Source organism: Poromitra crassiceps (assembly GCF_964638095.1).
Source record: "Poromitra crassiceps genome assembly, chromosome: 6".
Taxonomy (NCBI): domain Eukaryota; kingdom Metazoa; phylum Chordata; class Actinopteri; order Beryciformes; family Melamphaidae; genus Poromitra; species Poromitra crassiceps.
Genome location: NC_139627.1, coordinates 24107624 through 24133064, shown reverse-complemented (window position 1 = coordinate 24133064; position 25441 = coordinate 24107624). Strand labels below are relative to the sequence as shown.

General features: G+C 43.0%; 1 protein-coding gene across 1 annotated transcript in view; it reads right to left on the bottom strand.

Annotated features, from left to right (window-relative positions):
* Positions 1–1105: 1105 nt before the first annotated feature.
* lrp1bb (low density lipoprotein receptor-related protein 1Bb) overlaps positions 1106–25441 on the bottom strand; it is a gene marked incomplete at its 5' end in the record, with an annotated part of 421412 nt that continues 397076 nt past the window's right edge. The window contains 11 exons of the mRNA XM_083638437.1: positions 1106–2196; positions 3909–3983; positions 7329–7479; positions 7796–7886; positions 9221–9297; positions 11728–11841; positions 15209–15313; positions 15996–16170; positions 16804–16965; positions 21886–22050; positions 24781–24906. Coding sequence (XP_083494563.1) covers positions 2056–2196; positions 3909–3983; positions 7329–7479; positions 7796–7886; positions 9221–9297; positions 11728–11841; positions 15209–15313; positions 15996–16170; positions 16804–16965; positions 21886–22050; positions 24781–24906 — 1382 coding nt within the window. The 3' untranslated portion in view covers positions 1106–2055. The remainder of the gene's footprint in view (positions 2197–3908; positions 3984–7328; positions 7480–7795; positions 7887–9220; positions 9298–11727; positions 11842–15208; positions 15314–15995; positions 16171–16803; positions 16966–21885; positions 22051–24780; positions 24907–25441) is intronic.

Genomic DNA, 25441 nt, shown 5'->3' with positions numbered 1-25441 from the left:
TTTAAGTTTCCAGGTGAACTAGGCCTACAGTGTGGACCATGACTGCCTTGTACCATCATGACAGGTTTCTGACGGGCTTTTCATTCCTACAAAGGCTCACTACAGAGGACAAGGCAGGAAGCTGGAGACCACAGACACCTATTTGATGCCATCATCAAAACACGGGCAGAAAGCAGAGAGAGACAGAGACAGAGAAAGGGCAGCGGCGGTTGCCATGGTGAGGCGGGAGGTGAAGTGGGAGGAATGGAGAGAGCCTTTGTGAGGAAAGTGAATAGAAAGTGAATTATCATTCGGCTGCTGCCGTGTCCCTGCCAGGTAATGAATGCTCTTGGCCTTCCTGCACACACTGGGAGGGCAATAATCCCCCCCCCCCCCCATCATCTGCCCCCCTACACAGCAGGTCAGACGTCTCACACTGTTGATTGACTCGTTCAGTGGCCATGTGATCCCTGAAGATATGACATCTCTGCCACTTTGATCACTGGTTGGACAGCCGCTTCGGGCTGTGCTTTCACTTTTCCAACACATCTATCTTAGGTGTGTCGTAAATTAATTTGTTATGCTTGGAAGTACTACTGTACAACGCTCCTCAACTGTATTTAGCCAATTCACCCTGCTCTACCGGTCGTTGCTCCACCGCCTCTGCCAATCAGGGGAGAGTTGTAGACTAGCACATGCTTCCTCTGATACATGTGCAGTCGCCAGCTGCTTCTTTTCACCTGACAGAGAGGGGTTTCACTGGCAGGACATAGCATGTGGGAGGATTACGCTATTCTTGCCCGCAGTTCCCCTCTCCCCCAAACAGGCGCCCCGACCAACCAGAGGAGGCACTACTGCAGCAACCAGGATACCTACCCTTAATCCGGCTTCCCACCCACAGACACAGCCGCCGATTGTGCCTGTATGGATGCCCGACCAAGCCAGAGGTAACACGGGGGCTCGAACCTGTGTCCCTCGTGTTAATAGGCCACTAGATCATGTTCAAGGTATGCGGCAATCTGCCACAGCCTAAATTCAACTGAAAGGGACACTTCAAGTGGAAATAAGCCCCCCTTTATTCGATATCGATTTACATTTTATATAAAAATTTACTTACATTTAATACATTTCTTCAAAATACAAGCAGCCAAACAACATACAAATCAAATACAAAATTATAAAATTTCTTATATTTATCGTCGTCCTTTTCCGAAGTAACGTGTTTTTATAATAACACTCTCAATAACCTTTTTGTGTAGCTGTGGTAAATCTCTTCCTCGTCTACATCCGTAAGCCGTCTGCTGACACACCGATCTAGAAAAATATGGTATTGAGTATCTGTTGTTTCAGTGTACAGTACGGAGTCTGGGACTGTGGATCTCAGAACATTCAAGGTGGGCTTCAATCTCTTTCACCAAAGCACAAGTTTGTACGGGGTTCTACTGTCATAACAGAGCAGAACTGAAATCCCTGGAAATTGAAAACAGACATAAAGAAACACAGAAGACCAGACACCTGAATTAGATACTATGCGGAAAAAGGAACCTGTTGAGATGACGGCCTCCACCAGAAATTCAGACAAAGTCAATTCATCATCTGAGACAGAAACAAAAAAACAAACAAAAAAGAAAAACGTAAAGACATCAAGCTCCACTGCTCTGTTGTGAAGCTATAATATGATCCGTACATCACGTGATGTGTGCAAAAACAAACAAACAAAATCTATTAGAAATAAACCACATGACTTTTCAAGATACGTTGTTCTGAAAATTGAGACAAACCTGCGTTCTGTCACCTTGGTGTCAGATACGGGTACAGGTTTTTAAGGTTTAAACTGTGCACAAGTTGGATTCTGGTGTTAATAAAGTTTTTTTTTTACTCAGCAGCTTTTACTTCAATGTAAAAACAAAAACAAAAAAGAAAACAGTTCAGCACACAAACAAGGACATTATGCTGATGCTAAACCAATTCAACCTAACCAAGAGCCTGATAGGAAATAGAAAATTCTTTTTTCCTCCTTCGTTTTTATACATTTGTACATTGTGGTAAAAAAGGAGTAGAAAGTGTAAATTCAGGCTATGCGGCGGTTTCATGAATTGTCCCCTCTAGTTTCTTTGGGAGTAGCTCTCTCCTCTCGTCAATATTGATGACTGGCTTCCGACAGTTCTGTCCATCCATATAGATCTTTGCATACACTGGGTTGGAGTAGTTCATGGGCTGCGCAGGAGACGGAAAGGAAGGAAGCAAGGAGAGGAGAGAGAAGAGACTTTAGTATTTGCCTAGATCACTTTCAGAACAGTTCTCATCTTAAGGGAAAGGTCGCTCTGATTAGGCTATGTCTTGGCTGAGTGGGGATTTCTCTACTTTCAGATGCTGAGAGAATAAACAGGCGATCAAATCTGAGTTGTGCTACCGCTGAAGAAATGCAGATTCATGGAAGAAGAGGAACTGGCCCATGCATATTAGTAGAATTTATTACCTAGCAAGCATTTGACAAACGGCGACATGCAGCAAGTGGTTCAACATGAACCCATGCGAGCAGAGAATTTTCACATCATCCAAATCTAGCAAGGTAAAAAAACAGGGTTGGGGCAGTAGGCTATATCGAAGTTCAATATATCAAGGAATACATATCGTGGGGCAGAAAAATGAAATCAAGCAAACAAGCATAGCAAATTATTATTTTCAATTTGTAATGACATTTTCAAATTGTTGTTTAGATTCTAGCAACCAACGCCATTGCTACAATGTTTTGGTTCAACAATAAACTGAATTCTGCACAGTCAGACTGTTGTCACTGAACTTGTATTTATTATTACATTATATCCTGGTTAGGGCTGCACGATAATTCGATTTTCAATCGTAATCGAATTAGTTAGGACAATGTTAAAAAAATGGAAATCGTCAAATCGATTTTCACTTTAACTAGGGTAATTATGGTATGGCGGCTCTCTCTCATGTACGCGTGCTGCTTCCTCGTCCCTTCTCACCGCTGTAGGCTCTCTGAATGCCGTGGCTACTGGCTAATAAAGACAGCAGCGCAACAAACTTCAAAAAACAACACCTCCAAAAAAGCACACAGAGTGCAAGCAGAGTGTTGCACAAGATGCCGAGAGCCACATACACTCACGTACACACACACTTTTCACGAACACAGACGTTATCACCGGATGGTGAAATGTTGCCTTTAGGACACGTAACAACAAAACAACATGTGGGACCACCGAGTAGCTTACAGCTTCTGCTTCATGGCTGTAACGTTAGCAGCCTCAGCCTGACTCACCCTGTCTGTCTGAATTTCCTCCTACTGCTATATCGCAGTTACCCGCATACCTGTGTCAAGAGACTGCAGGTTAGCAAGCAACAGACAGGAAGTTAGGCATAGCAGCGCCAAGCTAAGACAGGAAGTTGGGTTGTTCTGCCTTCAGATTAAAAGCATAAATTGTGTCACCTATGAGAAAAAAAAGTTTTTTGAGCTGTGCAGGGCAACAAATGGTTAGAGAAGTATAATAGTATAAAAATCAAATCGGAATCGAAAATCGAATCGAGATTTTATTTTTAGGTCAAATTGAACAGCCCTAATCGCGGTTGTATCACATTGTGAACCCCATATATTGTGAGATAAGCATCCCGGTAAAAAACAAACAAAAAAACAACAGTGTTGGAAACTGTTTCAAACTGATATCATATATTTAGGTCTGGATTTCACACATACGTTGCAAGTACAATAGCAGTTATGGACGTGGTCTCAAATTTCATTTTGGTGCTAAATTTACAGTTTTCAATGTTGGTGCAGGCTGCCGTATCAACGCCAAAATGTTTGCTAAGTAACTGCCTAGCGCACACTGCTATGTCCTGTATACTGTATGTACGTAGGCATTAACCTTGTCTTAATCAATTAAATATGGGGTATAGTTTGGAAAATTCACCTGTCCAGGGATAACTTCCTTGGGCACAGGATGTATGCCCAAGGCGTGAGGGTCAGTGGATTTTACACACCAGCCCTGCAAGAAAACAAGGACCAGCTCTATTCAGCATACCAAGGTAAATTGGACTACACCGAACTGTCATGCACTGAATAATAGAAGCGATCCACATGTACACACACGGGCATTTATCAGATCCGGTTGTTGGCTACATGACTGATCTTTAACAGGGAATGGAATCTGTCAACAGATGGGAACAAATAGGAAAATCGGGCTGGAATACTTCCATTTACATCAGGAAGAGATAGTGAAATACAAGAAAATGGTTAAGATTCAAGCGGGCAAGTCTCTTGAAAATACAGGCAGATTGGACTGACAATAGCAGATGTCAAAGTTGGCAGGGCAAGAAGCAATAGCATTAGGCTTGAAGCTCCAGCGGGTGAGCTAGATAACAACATCAGTGAAGGTGTTATGATTCATTTGTATGCTGAGTGTTAGTGTGAGGCTGAGGTCTATGTACTGTACAGAATAAATCAGAAGGTAGTTGAAACATCACCTTGTAGTTCACACAACGTACAAATCTTACTGTGATAGAACCGAGCTTATCCCAACTCCAGGTGCCACCTCTGCCCAGGTATTGCAGCAAAAACCACCAAAAACATGCACATGCTGTAGTATTCTATTCGTTGATGTTGGGCTGGTTGATGTCATTGCATTCTTGCATTTAAAACACAATTAAGCTAAACATTAAACAGCACTGGACATTAAGGGGGGTACACAACAAGTCTCCAGTGTTAATAAGTGTTGTTTTTTAGTGACAATTATTTGGACTTTATAAGTGTTGACTGGAGTGTTTATGCGCTTGTAGAGCTGATATGGCTCTGGGCGGGTCTTAAAAGTGTTACATTAACTCAGATGGGTGTGGACTTATAGAACTGTCATGTACCCACATCCTCAAGTGCTGAACACTTTCAACATCAAATGAACATGATGATTTTGCTACAGTACACTTACTACACTGTATGTACAGTATGCATAAAGTATAGTGTTCATCTTGAATATGCTTTTGCCCCTGCAGTGTAGTGTATTTCAGTGATACAAGCAAATGTTTGTATCCTGACATGAACAACCTTCACCTCCTAAAGCGGCTTGGCTAAACAGCTTCTATTCTGGTAGTGGAAGGACAAACATCACATTTTTCAGGTGTGCCGCTGTGGGAAAAGAATTTGTCCTTTCGCTTCTCTACAAATTGCTTGACAGCATTGGGAACATTCTTCATTGAACCCAAGTGCCACTGCTATCTGCAAGAGCACAAATAACTAACAAAGAATTTATATGGAAACTGAAGATATTGCAACAGTTTCCCCGCACACAATATGATAGAAAAAGAATTAAAATTAGACTCAAATCACCAAGCTTGATTCCTGGACAGGTGTACAGATGCAGCCACCTTGAATTTCCGGCTGATCATTGACAGGTATGTGACAGTGCCCATCCAGATCCATGGCAGATTAAATAAAGATACAACAGAAACTTAAAGGTCCCAATTCGTGCAGCTGTAACCTCTTAAAAACGTGTGTCTCTGGTCCATAAAACATGATTCTGGATTAATCTGTCGAAAATATAGCAACCCCGTTTGTTGTGACGGAGTTCTCACTTCCTCATCTCGTCGCTTCCCAAGAATGGCCTGTTTCTATAATATATTCAGAACTAACAGTTCCCATTGGCCGCTGAGGCAGAGCCCGCCCCAGGCTCCCAGCGGCCAATCAGATTAGCGTCTGTGGACCAGCACGCTAGGTTGCGAGTTATCGTTAACTTAACGGTACTACGCTAAAGAGGACATCTCAAAATGCCTAGACTTACCGAATGCACCTCTGCAGTTGCTGGATCACGTACAGTTGGCGTCGCTCCAGCTAGAAGTGTTAATTTTGTGGCTATAGACAAAATGGTGCAGGTAGCTTGTGTGAGAGAGACCCGCGCAGTATGCAGGAGGAAGCTAGTGACGTCCCAATTCCCCTCTGGGCAAACGAAGCGTTTGGGGGTGTGGCTTGGAGGAGACTGCAGGGGGACGCTGGATAGGGACAAATCCAACTGTGGCAGTTCTGAGCGTGTGACCACTCATTACAGGGAGGGCTGACAGCAGTATATATGCATTTACAAGTAAAAACAGCTTTTGCACGGAATGGGACCTTTAAAGGAGAACTCCACCAAAAAACAATACGGATTTATTTTGCACATAATCTCACACATATCAGAAAACTGTAAACCAGTGGTCTTCAACAGGTTGTCCGGGGCCTCCAGAGGTAGTGCAGGGGGTCCGGCAAATTTTGTCAAAGTAGTTAAAAAATATATATATATAATCTTTTTTTAAATATTGAGTAAACTCCAAGCATTAAAGGGCAATAATAAGCTACTTTTGACAAAAATGATTTAAAAGGCGAATCTGATGAAGTTGTTTACTCCTTGCTTTTTTAATGTAATCTATTAATAAAAAGAAGCAAGTGGGCAATGTTCTCTGTTAAAAAAAATTGTCCCGGAAGTGATGTCATAGGCATTGTGACATCATCAGTGATGTCATAAGAGGCATTGTGACATCATCAGTGATGTCAGGCATTGTGACATCATCAGTGATGTCATAAGAGCCATTGTGACATCATCAGTGATGTCATAAATCATCTTATGACATCATCAGTTAGAGCAAGAGCAAGTGGGCAATGTTCTCTGTTTAAATTTTTGTCCCACTGGTGACATCACTGATGATGTCATACACCCTTTCACATGCGCCCGAATAGAGCAGCCAAGGCCATGCAGCAGCTGAGCTGCAGGGCCAGCTCAGCGAGCTGCAGGGTGGGCGAGGCCGCGCAGCTGGCGAGCGTGTTAAAAATAGGCCACACAATGCAACAGTTTTATTTTATTTGAAATCCATGCTCTGTTTCTCTATAAACCAAGGGGTCCTTGGACTGGAAAAGGTTGACTGTTTTGCAGGCATTCATTTAGTTTGACATTGTTGAGAGTTGATTTGAGGGAAGTTGTGGACCAGTGATGTCATTCATGCACAAATTACATCACTGGTCCACAACTTTACTCAAAGCAGCTCTCAATAACTGTCAAACTAAATGAACGTCTGCAAAACAGTTTACAGTTTTCTGATATGTGTGAGATTATGTGCAAAATAAATCAGCATTGTTTTTCGGTGGAGTGTCCCTTTAACTACTTAAACTTAACATAACTTAAACAAATTCAACCTCTTAATAGACCATACAGATGTCTATAGTTTCTCTAAAGCAATGTCCCTTATGCTGTAACAAAGATCAGTTATTTGATATGGTAGCTGGCTGGCTGCAGAAATTCAAGGTGGCTGCCGCTGTAAAGCTTCAGTAGTGGCAGAGCTCTATCCTGTCTTAGTAAGGTAGACAAACCAACCTTCTGAGGGTCCAGGGTGAAGTTGGGTCTCAGCAGACTGCCTGCGTCAGCGTGGTTGTCGTGCTCCACCTCGTACATGTTGTACGACGGGTTGCCAATCTCCACGTTTATCCCTCCGTTCGTCATGGGCTGCCTCTGCACATGTTTCCCCCTGGAGCGACGGGTGGAGGATAGCCAGCCGTCATTACTGTGACAGCTCCACACAACAAATAACATCACACCAACTAGCATGCCTGGAGTGCATCATTTGACTGAGCAGTCCATAAAACTGAATTCTAATCAGAGGCCTACTGCAGAGGGCAATCATTCCACCCAATCTGTTCAAACCGACAACTTTTCATTTATATGGCAAAGATAACTACTGATCTTCAAAGCTGTGAAATGCACAATTGGATTTCTCAACATCTGCTGGCTTGCTAGCCTGTGTGCACAGTTTATTCATGCTTTTTATGTTTGTTTTCTCTTACCTCTGCCTCCGTCTGCAGATGAAAACACCTACCACCACCATCACAATCAAGATGACCAGCAGGACCAGAGGCACAATGATAGCTATGCTCCCTGGGGCACAGACAGAGGAGATATGAGGTAGAGAGATGAGTAGGGATGGATGGGAGAGAAGTGAAATGGGGTCACATACTGCTATATGTAACCACAGCACAACACAAAAAGACCGCACACACACGCACGCACACACGCACGCACGCACACGCACACACACACACACACACACACACACACACACACACACACACACACACACACACATTCTTTATTCACCACTGCACGCTTTCTCCGCGGATATAAATCTCCCTTTATTCTGACTGAAATGAACATTTTGGAACGACATTTAAGATCCAATGTCTCTTTGAAGGCTTTCTGCCAAAACGGCTCGGATGTTCTGTACCAATAAAGACGTTTTCTAAGAGCATCCGTCTACCTTGAGTAGCTTACTTTGATCTACATTTTCCCCCTTTGCTCTGACAACCCTCTGCTGCCAGCCGACCAGCCACAAGCTTCCTTCTCTCAAGGGTGCTGCTGCCCACATGGGTTTGAAAGGTTCCTGCACAGGTCTTTAAAGTCTAGACATGCATGGCGGTGTATGAAACGCAAGAAATTGACCTATATAGGCAGCATTTCTAGGTAGGAAGTTGTTATTTTCAAGTTTTAGGCTCTCTGAAACAGGCAGGATACATTATTTACAACCTTTCTAGGTACCAATTTTTGGCAAATTTTCGAGGAAGCATGCAATGGTTACTTAGATGGGGTAGAATATCCCATAACACATTGTGACCCTGCTAACCGACGAAGAACAACGAAACTAGCCTGAAACTTCCGTTTAATGGCAGCACCCAAAAACTCTCACCAGAGAAAAAAAAGTGACGACGTTCGCAAAAATAACATACATCTATCACTTTCTTTTTATTTTAAAATGTCAATGTCAATAACGTCAAATATTACTTCATTTTAGTGCAATCTTATAGTGATGATCCTATAGATCCTATAGTTTCCAACAGAGTTCGCCCGGATGTCATGTTTTCGCCCGTTTGTCTGTCCGTCTGTCCGCAAGATATCTCAAAAAGTGATGAACGGATTTGCACGAAACTTTGGAGAAAACTAGGTAATGGGCCAACTTAGAACTGATTCACTTTCCATGTCCACTGGCTAAAAGGGGGTGTGGCAATTGGCGTGGCCAATCACAAAAAAGGGTGCCTAACTTCCAAATGTTTTCACATAACACCACGAAGAGTTGGCAGAGGTATGCACTCTACCAAGTGCCATCTAGTTGTCATTGTAACACAAACAACATAATTCTGTTTAGCCGCAATCTGTAAATGCAGCTAGTATAAATATATAGCCTACATTTGAAATCCTGAATAAGTAGCTGTACTCACCTCCACTGGTGTTGTCTGATCTGCTGCTCTTAGGGGCGGGCCTCTCACACTGTGTTCCTGCCCAATTGGCTGAACATCTGAAGGAGGTCAACAGAGAGAGTAAATCACCCACTGTTAGCAATCTGCAGCCTTCTCCGACCAACACTGAACTGAACAGCACGACTGTGGCTTACACAATGCATGTTTCAGTCTTCCTACAGAATGCTTTGATCCAACACAAACAACATAGCACCTGGTGGGGAATAGACTAGATATTTACATGCTGTGTCCATAAACAGCTTGTGAACATTAACATGTTGAATATTCAGTGGGAAAAAAGACATGAAGACAGCGGGACAACAAGTCGTCATCTCATTTGTGTTTGAATGGGGTCCGATGGATGTGATGCATGAGCCTTGTTAGAGGAAGTGATATCCAATCTCACATGATTGACGCAGATGGGTCCGTAAAGCATGAATGATCTGGCGGGAGCAACTGGAGGATGATAGAAAGAAATGACTCTAGATTACATGCACTGTAAGAAACGCAACATCAGGCCATCATAAATAAGAATGCACCCCCATACATACGGGAAATGAATCACGCCCTCATAGAAGGAAATGTCACGGCACGAACCAGCATGAATTTTAATGGGCGACCGTGGGTAGCGGGGAGTCTCCTCTGGGAAGCATAGACCACTAAAACAGTAATTACTTAAGAAATTAACAAAAATCTCATTTTATCCTCTATTGCTGGTATTAAGGTTGAGGAGAACAAACAATAACCATTGACAAGGTGTTAGAGTATATCAACCTTTTTCAAGAAGACACGTACATCATCATCGATCAATAACTAACAAGGACCGTATCAACTTGCCAACATGCAGATGCAGACTGATGCCCACATCACAGTCTCGCATCACATACACACACAGTGTCCTTTTTGAGTGTCCCCCCGCTTCCTGCGTGCCAGGCAAGGGCTGAATGGGATAGGCGGATGGGTGGTAGTGAGGGGCAGTAAAGGTACAGAGTGGAGTCGTGCAGCAACTGATAATGTAATAATAATTGCCGGATCATGTAACAACAGTGATGCTCTAAATCCGTCACAAATGTATACAGCCTGTTAATGTAATAAATAGCCAGATAATGTTATACCATTACATTTCTATTACTATTAATGTTACTTTATATGGGTTGTAACATTTTAACTGATGGGGTAATAGTACTGACTGATGTGATACTTGGGTTATTACAGTCTTCTTAATCTTTTGAGTTATTTTATTATTAGTCAATATTATTACATCATCAGTTAAAGGATAAGATTGCCAAATTTGGAGGTATACAGATGCAGGCACGTGATGTGCCGGCTAATCCTTGACAGGTCCTTGACAGGGCCTATCCAGATCCTTGGCAGATTAAACAAAGATAAAACAAAAACTTAACTTAACTTAAACTTAACTTAACACAACCTCTTAATAAACCATAGATGTCCTTAGTTTCTCTAAAGCCAGAGCCGGCCCTCCCTATAAGCACACTAAGCAGCTGCTTAGGGCCCCGCAGCCACCAGGGGGCCCCTGTGGGAAGAAGATGGCAGAGGTCTGTTCTTGACCAGCTCTCACACGCTCAATTTTTAAGCCAGAGCTGAGCTTCTGGACTGGTTTTAGTGGTGGAAACTAGACATGCACAAGAATGGGTAGCGGCACCACCAACCATTCAAATGATTTCCATTTAGTAATACGATGCGTTAGAAGAGGCACAGCTGTGAGCGTTGCTGGTACCAGAGAGCATGAGGTCAGAGAGAAAAACAGAATCTGACAACAATGCAAACTAACTAATTAGACTTAGCTAACCTTAGTAACAAAGGACATAACATTGAAAATAGAAATGGATAAGAGAAAGTTTAGTGCTTGCTCTTGAAGAAGAGGGTGAGGAACTCATTCTGATGGAGGATGTATGTAGGTACTGTCCATCATGATGTCCTCCAAGGGAGAACAGAGCATTGAGACTTTTGGCATCTCCTACAAGAGATCTGCGTAGTGACTCTTTCAAATGGCTATTTTTACCTGACAGTGGGGCAGCTCGACTGGCTTGTTCAGCTTGTGAAAGCGAGGGTGCAATAATGTGCAGTGTGGTTCAACATTTGACATGTTCAACTTGGAGCCCAGAGCAGCGCCACAAAACACACGCCGTCCAAAATGCCAAGGCACATAGGTTGGAGGAAACCAAATCAATGAAAATGACCTGTCCAAAAAAGCATCCAATGTGATCATGACCTTATGAAGTACAGTAATAATCGCCGGTTACGGTTTTTGTTACATTTTCAACCCAGTGAGGGTTACATTTTCTTACATTTTGACAGGTCGTTGCATCATCCGGCAGTTATTACATTATCAGTTGCTACAAGGCGGAGCTGTGACACTGTACACTGGTGTGGGGCTGAAATGGAGCCGGATGGAGTGGGGGGTGGGGGGGTGGACGAAAGGGGGCAAGTGGGCTCTGGATGCAGCCGGAGAGTTGAGAGGGACCTACTTGCAGCGTGGTTTGTTAAGGGCTGTTATTGTGCACATCCCCTCATTCTGACAGAAGTAATCGCAGGGGTTGGCCAGCTCATCACAACGTTGGTTCTTGAACCCTGACGTGCAGCTGCAAAACATTGTGTTGGGAGTGATATAAATGGGCCCAGAGAATGTTGGCTCCTTGATGAATGGAGACTGACACACTGTTTGGTCCCTTTCAGCAGCTTCAGTATGAACTTGAGAGTAAGCTGACATTGTGTCTGCAATATGGGTGTAACATTATGCATATTTGTACCGAACCCTTTAGGTACGAAGCTTTAGGTTCAATACACATTGCAAACCGAATGAATCTTCTACAAGGATATCATGGTAAACTCAATCTGAGAGGAAAAAGACCGAAAGGGGTTGAAAAACATTGTCATAAATTTGAAATAAAAATGTTAACTAGACTGTGAAAACAATAAATTAAATATGTAAGATAAATCTTTAACTTTTTTGCTGTATCGAAAATGTACCAAAGTCTCACACTGACTGAACTGAACTGTGAATTTTGTGAAGTCTGCATTAAGTACATGTGAGTCTCCCAAAACCCACACAAGCAGATCCACTGCATGACTGTCTGCCACGTTATAGAGAACATCTGCCACAGAATAATCGATTGTAGCAGTTTAGCATCTTAGATGTTGATTTCTTTGATAAATAAGGCATGTAATTGTAATGAGACAACGAATGCCGGAGATATTTATTTCAATAAGAGTATATCATCTCAGATGTTTGTTTTCACAAAATCCCCAGGAGTTTAGCAAATGGCACAAGTCATAAAAGTCATAAAATATGTATACGCTATCAAAATGTAGCCTACAGGTTTTGATAAAAGGCATTCATATACAGTATGCTGTAGAAGATATGTAATGTATATGCTATATCATGATGCACACGTTCAAAATATGCTAAAAAGTATGTTCACATCTATTACCGTACTTTTTTGCCTTAATGTCAGACTCAGATGTAAAATTGCTGTCTGTCTTGACATATGTGCAAAAACAGTTTCAAAGTTTCAAAACACTCAGTATACAGGTACTTGTGAGGGGCCTCTGTGCTAGCCTAGGTAAACCCAGCCACCACGTGACCTGCTCTCTCAGTTCCCAGTCATAGTGACTGAGAACAGGTCTGAGAGCAGGTCACGTGGGGGATGGGTTTACCCAGGCTACCTCTGTGCTGCATATGTCTATATTCTATATTCCTTGTTGAGTGTTTTGAAACTTTGAAACTGTTTTTGCACATATGTCAAGAACAAGAAAAAACACTGAATGTACCTGATGTATCCTGTCTTAGTATACTAAAAAGTATTGACTAACTGAATCACTTTGAAATTTGAACTTGTGTCTTCTGATATATATACATATACATTTTTTGATATACTGTATGTATAACTTTTCATTATATTTAGAAGTTTTGTTCTTAGATAGAGTGCGCCTGGGTCTACCTCCAAGCCAGTAGGCGGAGGTATGTACCCATGTACGTGTACCTATAAAAACACTTCCTGAAATGTATGTGCTTCACATGACACTGACGAAGATCCGTATCAGATCGAAACTGTTTGTCTCTCTATCTATTAAATGTTGTCCACGGGAGCTTAAAGAAACTCTGTGTCGCGAGCCCTTTTTCTAGTTTGATTTTCTGTGTAGCACCAAGAAGTGGATGTGCGTAAGTTCCTTATCACTAGAAAGAAAAAATATTCACACGCTGTCGTTGCGTAACAGCCATCGGACAAATCAGCTGATCTCAAAGGTCATATTCTGGTTTCATGTCTATCCCTTCAATTAGCATGAGTTCTGTCACGGTCAGATAACACATAGGTACTCCATTTATCCATTGACTTATCTTCTGTATTTCATAGTTCATGGTATCAAAATGGTATCAAAATACCAAAAAACACGCTCAACCCCAAAATAGTTTAAATGCGTGCTGAATCCTCCAAAACATGTCACAGAAAGGAATTAATCCAGGACAGCACTCCAATAACCTTTTCAATTTGTATTGCCTTTGTACAGACGTTTCGGGCAAATGCCCTTCTTCAGTGTGCATTAGACTCAGTTTACTTGCCACTGACTAACGCACACTGCAGAAGGGCATTTGCCCGAAACGTCAACAAAAATTGAAACAGTTATTGGAGTGCTGTCCTGGATTAATAGTTCATATGGTAGCCTTTTTTGCCTGCTCTTAAAGTGACCCGTGTTAATAACCTGAGTTTTGGTTTCCTTGGTTACAGGCTGGTACTGGATGGAAATTATTTTGGTTTCTTATCTGAGCAGCACAGAAGCTACAGTGGTTTGAGACTGATACAGTAGAGAGATGAAAACCGGAGCTATTATATTGCTGAAAAGTTTTTTTGCAAGAGTATATTTTCTTTGCCGTCTGTTTGCGGTTGCTACTGTAGCAACTTGCTTAACTCTCTCTCGCTAATTATATTATAATAGCATTACAATTGAAACAGCTCTGGCCTGGAAGGTTTGGGTTTTGCGGTGGGCTTGATGAAATATAGATTTACTCAGAGTATAAGGTCAAAAATTATGATTTCTTGACACAGACGTATCCATCATCTCGCATAATATCTGTGCCTTGCAGCAAATGAATAAACCACATTATCAAGATCTGTTAACCTCGTGGAATATGAGATGGGATAATTTGCATAGAAATTGATTCTATCCCTTGGAATGTGCGAGTGATGGCCACAAATTTCATTTAACTACAGTGGACAATAGGCAGCTAAAAAAAGGGACGAGAGTGAGGGTTGGCTTTAGAAATAGATTTCCAATTTTCTCCATGGGAAGCTTTTTAACAGCAGCACCACACCTGATGACACCTGATATTATAGCTGAGCTGATATTAATCTATGAGCAACACTCTCAGTCGTCTTTCTACTTGATTATTTCCTAATATCTGCCAGTCAAGGCTTTGTCTGCTGCAGGTTGTTTCCATGGAGCCTGATACGATGGACCCCCAGAGTGACACCTCCCTCCCTGCTCAGGATCTTCTTAGGAGCACACTTCTAAAGGCTACCAGTGCAGAGGCTCACTGAGGCCTGACATGAGTTCTTAACTGAGGAACGGTGTGATGTGTTCAGAATGCTAAGCTTTGAAGGTGCTCTTATCTGCTAAAACCTTAAGGCACAGTTAAGTGTCACTCAGCCTGTGATGGTGAGCAGGCACTCAGCCCCCCGCTGTGCCACCGTGGCCCCACATAGTGGCTTCAAACCTTCCCTCAACTTAACTCTTTCTTCCTTAAGGAAGACATCCGCCTTGTACTTTCCTCCACCCAGCCAAGTGGTATCCAGTGAAGAGTTTCAGTTCTGCTTTTAAGGCCAGTCTGTCTCGGGGTAGGTATACTGTAGAGCCAGCATTTGTATGCAAACGGTAAGCGTGTGTATAACAGTGGGGAACATTTTTTATTTCTTTTTGCCACTCTCCTCCACCCATTAAGTGATGACTTACTGACAGAAAGGCAGGTTGGTGTCGGGGTCCAGGTGACAGGTGCCTCCGTTGTAGCAGTACCCGTCACACAGCTGACAGCTGGGTGCTATTCTGCCATTTGTGCAACTGGAGGGGTGCAGAAATAATGGATGCTAGCAGCAAGCAGAAAATTATACTTTTGCAAGAGGCAAAAATGATGCAATGTTTTTCTTTTGGGTCCACCATGTACTTTGATATAAAGAACGGGTGTTCAACTGCTTTCTAATTGGGTGATGTAACCAAAACAAAAACTTCTCTAGGGCCAAATGTACATGTATATTGGTAAGAAATAATACACAGTATTTTTTAGTATTAATCAAATCAATTGGTCTGACTGGATCCAGCCTGTGGATTTGCTAAATGAGTGTGTGGAGCAAGCTTGTTGACAATTACTGTATTTAGTTGCAGTGTAGAGCAGTGGTTCTCAAACTGTGTCACATCAAGGACCCCTAAACGGACACAAATTAATCTGATAAGATGTTTGCTTTTAGTTGTTTAATTACAGAAACGGTATGAAACCCATGACCAAAACAGTCATATATACATTCCTCTTTGTGTTACATATGGATGGAATTATAGTGAAAATAAATTTGTCCCCCTTTTGTCCCCCACTCCTTCAAGGACCCCACTTTGAGAACCACTGATATATAGAATAACAGTACATCATACTACGCTGTTCAGAGTATTTGCTCAGTTGATGAGGACTTTAAAACCTTCGCATTATGGAAAGAAGGACGAGGCACAAGAACAGCGGGTACCGATCACTCACTTGCAGACCACCTCTCCCGTCTCCTCGTTAATGAGGCAGGGGGCGCCGTGGCATCGCAGGCACTTGTCCACCTCGCACTTGTTTCCCTCAAACCTGGCGGGACACACACACTCCACATAGCCGCTACTGGATAACGTGCACGCCCTGGAGTTCACACAGTAGTGATGGCAGATGTCTGTTCAACGATTCAGAGCGAGAGAGAGAGGGAGAGAGGGGCACAGAGAGAGAGTAAGAGAGAGAGAGAGAGTTGTGTATAATGAGAAACTGGGACCATAGTTTAAGCTGGTTTGATTGGAATTTTACAGGGCTTTAATGGGACTTAATTATCCGCATCAAATGACATCTCAGCCCCAGATGAAAACGTATCACCCTTTGGGCATGCAACAGTTGGAAAATACTAATGGTGTGCAATTGAAAATGTTTTCCCCCACAACCCATTATGACAAAACATTGCAACGGAAAGGAAAATACTATCACTGCAGCACAGAAACACCCAAAGGTTGACGCTTTTTGATTTCCTTTATCTGCAAATAGAGGCAAATGTGCTGTTGGTGCAAAGGAAATGCCTTAGGATGTTGTTTATGTTTTGCCACTATATTTTCTATTACATTTGAAATGCTTCGCTCTACAGACTTCCCGGAAGCATAGCTCGTTGTCATTGTTGTGGCTGTTCTATACTGTAGGTCACTCGGCTTGAAAGACGGGTTCATGTCAATGGTCAAAGGTCAAGTTGCACGATAATCATCATTTGCTGTTGTGTTTGCTGCTGCTAATCTGGGAAGCAGAGAGCGGGAGGTGTGGGACTCACGGTAAAGACAGCGGTCTCCAGTGTATTCTGCCATGCAGCGGCACACCGGCTGGTTCCCCTGACTGACGTCGCAGGTTCCTCCGTTCAAACAGTAGCTGTCACAGACCCTCCTCTCACAGAACGGCCCCGAGAAGCCCACAGGACAGCGACATGTAGGCTTACCTGGACACAGCAAACACACTGTAGTTACAGAACATTTGGGTGTGAGTGTGGGTATTTCATTAGCACATTTCAGACGACTCTGCTTAGATTTCAGCGTGCATGTGCAGTGGACTTTGACTCCACACTCCATGGAGGTTTGTCAGGTTTGCTATGTGCTATAAGCCATTTCTTCAATCAACTCAAATAAGAAAGTATTTGTGAGAAGATGACTCAGTTTATCATGTTCCAAGAGAAGATGACTCAGTTTATCATGTTCCAAGAGAAGATGACTCAGTTTATCATGTTCCAAGAGAAGATGACTCAGTTTATCATGTTCCAAGTGAAGCGTATGAGGCTCCAAGCTATCAACGTACCTAATATTGACAGTGAGGATGGGAAATTCACTATCAACATAACATACCTAATATTGACAGTTGAAGCGCAGTGGCAAGAGAATGACATTTTATACAGTAACTTATCCTGGATGTGAAAAGAGTCCGTCACAAGTAGTCAGAGCAGTGCAACAACGCAGATGTTACAGGGGTCATACTTTAATGAACTCCTCCTAGGAGGTTAATCAGATCCAGCTCGAACCTGTGGAGTGTATATACAAGACCTTATAATGATGAACATTTATTCAACGTTTGAGTTTTCATTGAACAAGGCGAGGCGTTGAATTTCCATCTTTCGCCATGAAACAGGAGGTGCTGTTGTTCTTTGTTTTGTTTTTTTGGTCTGTTTTTCTTTGGAGTGTGTGGGACGGATTGAATGTGGGTGGATTGAGATAGGTATGGGAGTGGAGGTGATGCTTTGTGTGAATGGAAAGAATACTTCTAGAAGTGAAGATGGGAGGACTGAAAGAGCTCCGGAGGACTGAGCTATGGCCCGCAATCACAGCAGCCTCCAAATACCTCTCTGTGCACAGACTCCTATGTTATAATTGCTTTTATAAAACGGCTCTCTCAAATCAAGCAATCTGATTGGTTCACAGCCATTGTATAAATCCAATAACCCACTCCAATAACCCATGGCCATGGGTTATTGGTTGCCATGGCAACTCTCTTACTAAAAGCCTTTGGTTACCTCAAAAAAAAAATGGCGGAGACAGCTGTCAGATCCTTGTGAATCGATCTTCGCTTATAACTTTACTAATACTTCGCAGAAAATTATGTTTTGTACAAGAATAGATGCGGGCTAATGTCTTCTTTGCAAAAGAAAGGCTGTTAACCCCGCATTTAACCCCGCATTTAACCCCGTAACGTTAGTTGGTGTCGGGCTTTGCAGAAAGCACTCAGCTTCTCAGCAAGCGCTGAGAATGCAGCGCTGCGCTCGAGCTGCCTGTCGGGGTTTCCAGAAAGCTCTCAGCTTCTCAGCAAGCGCCAGGATTGGCCAATGTCAACTTCAGTCTCCAGAACGATCCAATCAAATCACCCGCACGTTCTTGCGGTCCCGCCTAAAGGTCCTTGCACATAGAGTCCGTTTTTTCGTCCGAAATTGACGCACGAAAAAAATTAAAATACGACCTCATTTGTGTCAATCATCATTGACACACCGAGTCCGACAATTACGTCCGTCATTTAAGTTTTCGGACGAGGTTCGATTTTCTGCGTTTTTCCGCATCCATGAAATCGTTTTGACAGGTGTTTGACCACCCAGAGCTGCCGTAGTGTTGCTATTCACAATGAAAAATGGCATCTGAGAAGTTAATTCAGTTCGTCTCCCAGCACAAAGCATTTTATGGCAAAGCAGGAATACAGAGATTCGGAATTAAAAGACAGAATGTGCCGGGTGATTGCAGACCAGCTTGGAATGCGGGACGCGGTGTGTGTGTGTGTGTGTGTGTGTGTGTGTATGGGGAAGGGGGGGGGGGGAGGAGAGAGACAGAGAGCCACACAGACACACTGCCAGTTGTGGATCAATAGGATCGCGGTAGTTTTCTTTTCGTTGCGAATCTTCGCAACGAATATTGGATAATTAACGCATCGGACTCAGTGGGCAAGGTATCTGTGCGTGACGTGTTTTTTTCGGATGACGGATTAAAAAAACGCAGCGAACAATTCGGACTCTGTGTGCAAGAACCTTTACAGTAGTGTTTCAACTGACTCTATCAGAATACCATGCCAGTCGGACTTATAGTATTATTATTATTATATTATTATACTTGGAAACCGTTTTATAAAAGCAATATAGCACTCGAGCTGCGTGGTGTTGTGGCATATATCCCGCTGATAAGCTGTTATCCCACTCGGCCGATATATTCGCCACAACACACTTGCTCTCATGCTATATTGCTTAAATATAATATAAGCAATTATAACATATCGTATTACGATACTATACTATACGATCAGATGAATATTGAAAGCCTTGTGTTACCATGCTGCCTTGTGGAGAACACTTTCTGCGTTGTCGGCATATTAAGGTGAGATCTCATCTCATCTTTTGTCCTTTGATCTTAACAAAATGCTTGAAACATTTGTGTAGTCTACGTTAGCCTTCATAGTTATACCTGCTTTATTCGTTCATCATACAGTAGCCTACACTATAACCTACACATCAAAATATAAATTTATGCTACTAGGAGGAGCTGGGTGGAAATGCCTCCCCCCGCCCAGAGATGGGGACTTGGACTTGGGACTTGGACTTGAGTCGCACTTAAGTCTCACTCACTGTGACTTGAGACTTGACTTGAGACTCGTCCTCAAAGACTTGAGACTTGACTTGGACTTGAGTTTTGGGACTTGTGAACAATCTTTATTTTGTATTAATTTTTTTTGGTGCATTAACATTAAGGAAATCTATACTGATGTCATCCAATCAATGCTGATAATGTATGCTAATAGATAAAGGAGTGAGGATAATACAGTACATGCTTTGAATTCCTTGGTTTTAGCTATGCAGTGTTCTAAGCAGACCGGATGGCATGTAACAGATGATAGAACGCTCATCCATAAGAGACTTGAGACTTGACTTGGACTTGCTCCTCAAAGACTTGAGACTTGACTTGGACTTGAGCTCAACGACTTGAGACTTGACTTAGACTTGCAAAAAATGACTTGTGAGCATCTCTGCGCCTCGCCTCATTTCAATCCAGGAGGGGTGGATGTAACCTGAATGCACACCCCGGGGCGGAAATATGGTGTGGCTGCTTGGCTCTGTGTGAACGCAACCTCTGTGGCAAGGCTGCGTTGCGGGCGTTGCGTGCGTTCTGAACGGCAATATTGCGCAATCTTTGTGTGAAAGTGGCTTATGTCTATGTCTGTATGTGATATTGTGTGTGTGTGTGTGTGTATGTGTGTGTGTGTGTGTGTGTGTGTGTGTGTGTGTGTGTGTGTGTGTGTGTGTGTGTGTGTGTGTGTGTGTGTGTGTGTGTGTGCTTCGCATATCTTGAGAACCGGCGTTTGTCTGATCTACTTCAGAATGTTCAGCAGGCCAATTGGGTTAGTATTGTTGTTACAACCTAATAACAAATGAGCAGAAAGCAGCAGATTCGGTATGGGCAGAAGAATTTGGTTGCCAAAAGATGCCTTGAAGTGCAGGTAAACCATTCAGAGGCAGGATTTCAATAGAAATTGTTGGTGGAGTTGATTGATAGAACTGGAACATTTCCAGCCTCTAATTGATTGGAGCGTGCCTGCAGTCCCTCTTTATCACTCTACTTGAGGAAACCCATTTGACAATAAACTCTTCCTCACTCATCCTCCATCACTCACTTACACCAATATTGTTCTGCCTGCGGGACATGCGCTCAATACAGGGAGACTTCTGCCTTTATGAAAAAACAGTCAATCTCAAAGCATGAATGAACCAACAGACAATGTATGCCCGGCAGCCCAACAAATATCACAACACTTTGTTTCTCTCTCCTCTCTGCTGTCCAGAGCATAAACAGCACAACAGTTCATCATACAGTGCAGCATGTGGACTTTCACTGGTCAATCAATCAGAAAATAAGACTGTCAACAACTCAGTGCCTTAGCCATACTGCAGTGTTCCCATGGCAACCATCAACTATGATCCGTATCTTATAAGAGAGACTACACAGTATTGAGTTTTCTTAAGGCGAGACCCTACAGGCGAATGGGGTAAAAAGGCAGTTTTGGCCTTCTCATATTCTTTGGAGCAGAAAACTCCACTTCAGGAGCACTTACATACTGTACACCAACACTTTGCAGTTTTATTCCCAAATATATTCTCAAGGTTTTTAGAGAATAGTTTGTTCATATCATTCATAGCCTGATTTATATAACTAGTCAAATATGCTAGTAATCCCTTCTGCTGAATATCAGAAGGTGGTAGGTTCAGTGGCAAAGCACAAAACACTTTAACAGAGTAAAACACAAAACAAACAAAAAACATTGCATTTGTGGACCCATTTTGATTCCTTTTTTATCATCATGGATAAATGCCCAAACATAGACAACAACATGACATCACATGACATCATGTGACATCATGAGATATTTCTAGTGCAACTACATTGGAATTCAATAGCAGAACATTTTTAGAGATCTAAAACTCAGAATCAAAGAGCGGGGCGTGGGGGGAACTGGGGGGAATAGCATTATCCTCCCATACACTACATCCTGCCGGTGAAACTCCTTGCTGCCAGGTGAAAAGAAGCGACTAGTGACTGAACATGTATTGGAGGAAGCATGTGCTAGTCGACAACTCTCACCAGATCGGCAGGGGGGGTGGCGCAACGACCAGGACAGCAATTGGCCAAGTACTTTACACCTATGTTCAACAATAATAACGGGAGAAATCCATCATAGAAGAGGAGAGAGACCAATTGTCCACATACTAAAAGTCTCCACAGACAGTAGCCTCAATAGACTAGAATACTGGCTTTTCCTTTAGCCTGCCATACTTTCTATATCCAGAGGGAGTCATCGGATATCATGCAATTGGTGTTTGTTGTTGTATATGAAGTTGACTCACCCAGGGGCGAGCCCATGCAGGTGCCTCCGTTCAGGCAGTAGTCTGTACAGTGGTTGACCTCGCAGCGCTCCCCTGAAAAGTCAGGCCAGCAGTAGCACCTCCAGTCTCCCTTCTCATTGGCCAGGCAGCGGCCTCCATTCTCGCAGGGGGGACGGCACAGCTCACCTTCAAAACAGTCAAGCCTGCATCACTATAATAATAATAATAATAATAAACTTTATTTATATAGCACTTTTCAAAACACAGTTACAAAGTGCTTTACAATAAAAACAGGCAAGACAATTTAAAATGCACAATGAATAAAACAGGATAAAAACCACATAAATTACCATTAAAAACAAACAGAAAATAAAATGACCTAAAATGCCCTAAAATCACTGAAAAGCGGTTTTGAACAGGTGGGTTTTTAACTCATTGAGTGCCAGCCACTTTTGGAGAACGGACGCTCCCAGTGCCAGAGTTTCAGAGCGTTTTCAGTGATTTCTCGAGGCCCACAGAATATTGTGTGATATTACTATGTAAACACCGAACACGCACAAAGAACGATGAGACTCTCTTCTATCATCTGCAAAAAAAAGTTTATTGATACCATTTTCCGTTCTTTAGTTATCAGCCGGAGAAGATAGGTCAAAAACAGAAAAAATTGGCGTTTCCATCTAGAAGCTGAGATATTGAGCCTTTTGTGAAATATAGCATTTCAAGCAAATCACTGACTCTGAAACTAATATTTTCTGACCTGAAACATCTGAACAGTAATTTCCTTCAATATAACAGCACCCCCACCCCCCCCTCTACTGCAAACTCCTCCTCCGTGAGGTGGGTGTGTCTCTGGTGGCTCTGCTCGCTCTGAGTGCTGCTTGTGTCAGGCGAGTCTCTGCTGCCTGGATGGCGGCCGCTCGTCGCGGCAGTCTGGATCGGGCTCGCTCGTTTCTCGGTTGTGAGCTGTGAAGCTGCGTCCAAATCTGGGCTTTCTGCTGCCCTGCGTGCCCCACCCCCCTCCTCCTCCTCCATGGGAGTGTCTCTGGGGCTGTGCTGCGTTTGCTCTCGCTCTGCGTTTGCTCTGTCTGCACTGAAAAGTGCGCTGCATCCCCCCGCTTTTTCACAGCCTGTTGCCGGCTCCCAGCTGAGAATAATGTAACTTTTCAGAAAGACGCTGGTGTTGGCAACTAAATCATATGGAGGGACTATCGCAACGGAGACGGAGGGGCTCAATTGTGGCAGGCAGCAGATTGACTGCTGTTCACAGGCACAGCTAACGTTATGCTTCATGCATATCGATGCGATTTCCGTTTCCTCATGACTTCTTCTCTCTTTTCTCCTGGCCTTTCTCTAATCTGGAGAGCACTGTCGCCACCTAATGGGTCGGTAAAATAGCTTTTACACATTCAACATGCCCCAAAATTTTACAGGAGATGGATCTGGCTTTGATCCACGTCCCACCGTCAAAAAACGCAATTGACGACTTTAGTCGTCATTGGCACTCAACGTTACTAAAGCAATTGACGACTTTACTCGTCCGTGGCACTCAATGAGTTAACAGTGATTTAAAAGATGAGACAGAGTTTGCGGCCCTGATCTCCTCAGGCAAGTCGTTCCAGAGTCTGGGAGCCTTGACCGCAAAAGCTCTGTCCCCTTTGTGTATCAGTCTAGACCTCGGGACAACAAGTGCTGCTGCATCTGATGATCTCAGGGGGCGGGAGGGGGCATAGGGCACTAAAAGCTCGGATAAATAGGTTGGGGCAAAACCTCTCTGGGCTTTATAGGCAATCAATAAAATCTTAAAATCAATTCTAAAAGCAACAGGTAGTCAGTCAAATGGCCAGGACTGGTGAAATGTGGTCTTGTTTCCTGGTCCGAGTTAAAATCCTGGCAGCTGAGTTTTGGATGAGCTGGAAGCGGGAGCGGGATATTTTGTTGATGCCAGAGAACAGGGAATTGCAGTAGTCCAATCGACTGGTAATGAAGGCATGAATAACCGTTTCCAGGTTTTTGGGAGACAGAAATTAGCTGATTTTTTAGATGTTTCTGAGGTGATAAAAACAGGATTTTACCATTGAATTGACATGTTTGTCTAGGCTGAGGTTCTGGGCAAAAATGACACCAAGATTTCTACAGTGGGACGTAATTGAATTTGAAAGTGAGCCAAGACTGTGGGAGATGATGCTGTTTGTGCTGTCTTGCCCAATGATTAAAACCTCTGTCTTGTCTGCATTTAACTGCAGGACATTTTGTGACATCCACTTTTTGTCATGTAAGCAGTTTAGAAGGTTGGTATTAAAATTAGAGTTTACAGGGTCAACATTAAGATATATCTGAGTGTCATCTAACAGTGCTGCGCCGTGTAGCAGTGCTGCGCCGTGTAGCAGTCCAACGCATCAAACTGACCTGCGCTGCAAATGCTGAACAGCAGCAGCCTTTGAGCTGTCGACCTGAATTATTTCAAGAAAGTGAGCGCAGCCTGTCCAGACATGGCAGACATATTAGCACTAAAAACACCTCTCTCTCTCTCTCTCTCTCTCTCTCTCTCTCTCTCTCTCTCTCTCTCTCTCTCTCTCTCTCTCTCTATTTGTGTTAAGGACCCCCTTGAAAAGAGATGGTTTATCCTTCTAATAAATGTGATCATGATAATGTGATATGATAATATGGCACAGTAGAATTTGATTTAAACACCATTGGAATAAGAAACATATTTACTAGGTCCTGATGTCACAAAATGATACAGAGACTACATACATTTGTCTCACCTTCCATTTTGGTGCTATATGGGTTTTCAATGTTGGTGTGAGCATCTATTCAACGTCCTAATCTTCTCTGGATTAACACCAAGCAGGAGTTCCCACCTTGTATACAGTATCATGCAACAACACGCCATCTTGAGAACAGCAGTAGGCCTACCTGAGATGTTGACATCACCACAGGTGCCGTTGATCAGCACCTTCCCCTCTGGACAGGTACACTTAGCGCCCGTCGGGTTGAGCAGACACATGAAGTCACACGTCATTCTCAGGCACGGGTTGGCCGCTGTGGAGAAAGTTAAAAAACAACAACCAGACAATGTGTTATTCTGCTCCGAGCTACAGAACGCACGGGCAGTTTGTTTGTGAAAAGTGTGTTTGTTCTTTGTCACAGCAAGGTTTTCATTTCATGATGGCAAACACTCTTTGTCAGAACAACAAACAAAGGCATTTTAATTCCTGCCTTTGAAGGGTGTTATTTTCTTGAAGCATAGAGAGGCGCAAGGCTAAAGCATATGATTACGTTCACACAGGCAGGCCTCATCTCCAGACTGAATCAACAAGAAACGTGGTAAGAATTCCTGTTTGTCTGAGTGATGAACAGTGCTTTGAAGAACAAGCTATTGCCATCGCCAGCTATTGCTCTGACAAGATGCTAAAGGCTCTGTGTGGGTGTTGTGTTTTCAGTCAGATTATACTATGTATCTATGTAACATACATTTCAGCGTTCATCTTTCTTGAAGAAATCACGGGATCAAAGAAAAGAAATGAAAACAGCTGTGAGCGTTTTGCTGAAGACATCAAACCTTCATGTCATAGCT